Source organism: Falco cherrug, chromosome 6, assembly GCF_023634085.1.
Source record: "Falco cherrug isolate bFalChe1 chromosome 6, bFalChe1.pri, whole genome shotgun sequence".
NCBI classification, from domain to species: domain Eukaryota; kingdom Metazoa; phylum Chordata; class Aves; order Falconiformes; family Falconidae; genus Falco; species Falco cherrug.
Window position 1 is genome coordinate 65,524,614 of NC_073702.1, and position 4,504 is coordinate 65,529,117.

The following is a 4,504-nucleotide window of genomic DNA, read 5'->3' on the forward strand; positions in this document are numbered from 1 at the left end:
AAGAGAACAAAACAAGCAAGCAGGAAGGTGCCTTTCTTGGTGCAGTATTTCATCGCCATAGTAAATGATGATCTGTTTAGGCAGAATTACATGGGGAGCTTTCAAAAGTAAGCAGAGACTTTGCTCAACTGGCAAATTTGCCAGCTCTCTTATTTCCAAAAGCATCTAAACACACAAAGTTATGATACATCTTATGCATTTTTATTTGTATACAAAATGTTATAATTTATCAATATTGTGCAGCAAAGTATAGATACACGCATACATACATACCCACCCCCCCACCCCCCCATACACACGTACAAATACAACACAAACACTCCTTTCTTTCTCTTCTGCCCTTCCGAAAGGCAACACTGTTTTGGCAGGTCAGCAGCTAGAAATAAGGTGCTATAATTAAGCAGTATCGGAATGTCTTCACTTTACAAATGTGATGTGCAAATTTATATACAACTACTTCCCCCACCCCACCCCCCACGCCCCGGAACCCAAAATTCCATACCTTGAACCACTCTCAGATACACACATGTATAAAGTGCTAATACTTAAGCATGTTTCCAACGACTTCACGACGTAGTTTGAAGTTTAGAACAGGCACTGTAAGAGTTCACTGGGTAGATTGTCACTCGGTGCAGTACGACAGAGAGAAAAGTCACTCAGACGTCACTGGGGGACCGGGAGCGAAAGGACACTTTAGCCTGAAAACAGGTGCAGAAGAGCACCCACATGGACCTCTGGATTTCCTGGTTTCTGTAGGCATAAATGATGGGGTTGATCATGGAGTTGTAGGTAGCAGGTAGAAGCGTGGCATACGTGTACACGGAAGGGTAGTCGGGGTTGCCCACTACACAGTAGATGGCAAACGGCAGCCAGCTGGCTCCGAATGTCCCGAGGATTATAGCGAGGGTAGAGACTCCTTTTTTGGTGGCGACATAGTGCGAAGCAGTCAGAAAGTGCTGCTGGAGAGCGATCTGGTGGGCATGCCTGCAAACGATCTTGCAGATCTCGATGTAGAGATGGAGCATGATGAGGAAAATGAGAAAGAAAGAGGCGGACAGCAGCGTCACGTTGCTCTTGGTCAAGGGTCTGACGACGCTGCAGGCGGCACGGTCATGGAGGCAGTTCCAGCCCAGGACGGGCAGCAGCCCCAGGCAGAGGGAGACCCCCCAGGCTCCCGCCAGCATGGTGTGGATGCACAGCACCGTCCTCTCCGAGTAGTAGGTGAGGGCATTGTAGAGGGAGAGGTAGCGGTCGACCGTGATGGCCAGCAAGCTACTCACGGAGGCAGCGAAGGAGGCGACGAGGAAGCCCACCGTCAGCAGGCTGACCGTCTCGGAGCGGATCACGTACTGGAAAACGAAGTTGAGGATGAGGCCGAGGCCGGCCAGGAGGTCAGCCGTGGCCAGGCTGCCCACCAGCACGAACATGGGGGTGCGCAGGGCGGGCGAGTAGCAGATGATGGCCACCACCAGGGCGTTCTCGCAGGCGATGGCGGTGCCGGAGACGCAGAGCATCACGTCCCAGGGGTTGAGGGCGGCGGGCGCGGGGGGCCGCGACGACAGCTCCAGCGAGGCGTTGCCGCCGCCGCCGCCGGCCGGCAGCCGCGGGGCTGCAGCTCCGCTTTCGTTCAGGGCGGCCGCTGCCTCCATCGCCGCCCGGGCTGTGCGGGGGCAGAGGCGGGTAGCGGGGGCGGCGGGGCGGCGGGGCGGAGGGGCGCGCATGCCGGGCGGCGGCGCCGCGCCCGCCCTGTCTGTGGTGCTGAACCCGGGGAAGTTTCGCGCCGGCCGGGCCGCCCCCCGGGCCCGCCCCGCCCCCCGGCCCCGCCCCGCCCCCGGCCTCGCCCCGGGCCCGCCCCGCCCCGCCCCGCCCCGCCCCGCCCCGCCCGCTGCCCGGCGCGGCTTCCGCGGGAGCGGGCGGCCTCTGGGGGCGGGGCGGGGCCGCGCGGCCCTGACGTCAGCGGCGAAGGGGGGGTCGAGCGGGCGGGGCCAGCCGAGGCCGGGGCGCGGTGGGGCGCGCTGGGTTGGTCCCGCGGAGGCAGGGGGGTCCCCGCCGGCCAGCCGGTCCCCAACATCGGCCGCTCGGCTGCGGGGCAAGCCCGGGGCGCAGCACGGCCCCGGTGCCGGAGAGTTTGCTCGGGGGCGCGGGCGGCGGAGGGGGGAGCGAAGGGCCCTGGCAGGGGCTGGCCGGGGGAGCGCTGGGTCGCCCCTCGCCCGCTGCTGCTGTTTCTCCCGCCGTGCAGCCGGTGCCCCGCTTGGAGTGCGCGCCGGGCAGGGTCTGTGCGCGCCCCGGGCCCGCCGCCCCGGCTCGGCTGCCGGGCCCCGAGCACATGTGCTGCCGAACAGGCCGTGCGGCGCCGCGAGGGAGCCCGCCGCACCCCTGCCGCCCCGCACGGGGCTCCAGGGTCAACCACCCGCTCACCAGCGAGAGCCCCCGTGCGCCTTCCTGAGCCCCCCCGGGCGAGGCGGTCGAAGCAGCGAAGACCCAAGCGCGCAGGCGAGCACGCCCAGCTCCCGCCTCGGCTCCCGCGGCGCAGCGCGCCAGCAGCCGGCGTGATGCCTCCCCAAAGCCCGGGACGCGGGGCGCGAAGGGCAATCCTCTCGGGCCCGTCGCTACCGAACCCCCTATCAGGCAGCCGTGGGCAGCAGGTAGTTCCCATCCGCAGCGACGTGCCTTCCCCCCGCAAGGGGACAAGCCAAAAACCGAGGTAGGGCGAAGCGGCAGGGATGTGCTGCTGCAGAGCTGCCTGGTGGGCACGCCTGCCCTCCTGCCCATGCTGCCCCGGCTGGGAGAGCGCGCTGCTTCTCCAACTGCTGACCAAAAGAATATGGAAATAAAATGACCTCTTGGTTATGGGAGCAGCATGCAAACCATGTAGACACAATTTTGAAAAATCCATTAGAAGAGAATACGCTTACTGTCTTGGACAGTCCGAATGAAGAAGGCACCAGGCCTGCCACAGTAAAAGGCAGGCGTATGCGAAGGGAATTAGAGGGACATAATTTCTTACATCCACCGCCATCCACACCCTCCTGCAGGCTAAGCACTGCTGCCAAGACAAGTTGCAAACACTTTGTAAATGACCGAAGCCGTTGCTTTCCGGGATTTCTGACACATGAATCTCAGAACGGTTTAATCTGCAAGGGACTGGTGGAGGTCAGGTCTGGGGCACCTGTCTGGTCCTGCCGCCTGCCTGGAGCAGGGACAGTGTCAGCCCTGTGAAGGTTTTCATCAGGGTCTTGTGCAGCCCAGAGTGAATACCTCTGAGGAAGGAGATTGTACAGCCTCTCCGGGCAACCTGTGCCTGTCCTTCACCCCCCAACTGTACAGATTTTCTTTTTTAGCTAGTTGGACCTCCCTTCACTGCAACTTGTGCCCACAGCCCCTTGTCCTGTGTGGTGTCCCACTGCCCATATATTGTCCCATGCCTGTCTAGGCATTACAACATTTGTAATTGCAGCAAAACTGGCTGCAAAAAGGTTTAAGAAGGGTTTGCAAGTCTACATGGCTCAAGCATTTGGTCATGTACCCCCACTATAGTTCAGAAAATGCGGCATTCTCTTACTCCCTTTGCCAAGCGGAACAGGTTGGGTACGGTTAAAACTAGCTTGGATTAAGGCTGAGACCACAAGAATCCCAATGCAGAAATGGATGCTACAAAGCAAGGCAAAAGAAAGTAAGGTCATATCCCAGGTAAAGTAAAATTTTGGACTTGCCCAGAGGAAATCCCCCAATCTAGCCCCCAAACAAGAGCCGGCTTATTTCAACATCAATTAAAATGGCTGTGACAGAATAAATTATTCCAAACATTTTTCAAAATGGGTAACATTGGTGCCATTCAAACCTAGCAAGTTGTGTTCACAAACATGAACCAGCTGGGCTCCTCAATGAAACTGTAAGACCTGCGGTATTTTTGTGGCATCTATAAAACACAGAGAGAAACATGTCATTTATTTGCTTTTCAGTAATGAAATGTGGTGGGGAAGGTCTCGACTGAGGGTGATTTGTCACATCATTGAGCAGCCTATTGCCTCTGGGAAACAAGTATATGGCAGGTCTTTTCTGTAATAGCATATGTACCGTAAGGCAGTGTATGCTTTTTATATTCTGCATATACATAATTTTAAACCTCTATGTTCTCAAATACTTTTTCCTTAACTGAAAACCTTGAGAGCCCATGCTATCAAGGCAAAATTAATTTTATGTGTGGTGAAACCTTGTGAGAGCATTAGGATCTCAGAGTAAGATGCAGAAAGAGTCTTTAATCTTTGAGCCAGTCCAGTCTCATACCCCTTCCCTGTTGTCACATATTTCACTCAGTGAAAGAACTGCTGAAGCATTGTGTCTCTGAAAGGGAGATGCATGTGCACAGCTTGACTTTGCTGCTTGCTGTCAGGTGTTTTCTGAGTAGTTTGGGCTCTTTAGTCCCTGCATTTCTCCAGACTTTTACCCTCTCAAGAGAGGGATGCTCTTACAGTCCATGCCAGGTTCTTACTGAGCTCAACGA

At 57.1% G+C, this 4,504-nt stretch overlaps 1 protein-coding gene across 1 annotated transcript; it reads right to left on the reverse strand.

Moving 5' to 3' along the window:
- Positions 1 to 495: 495 nt before the first annotated feature.
- GPR6 (G protein-coupled receptor 6) lies at positions 496 to 1,702 on the reverse strand. Its single transcript, XM_005445716.3, has one exon. It carries the CDS (start codon positions 1,647 to 1,649, stop codon positions 657 to 659), a length of 993 nt encoding a protein of 330 aa, XP_005445773.3. The 5' UTR covers positions 1,650 to 1,702; the 3' UTR covers positions 496 to 656.
- Between the last annotated feature and the right edge of the window lie 2,802 nt (positions 1,703 to 4,504).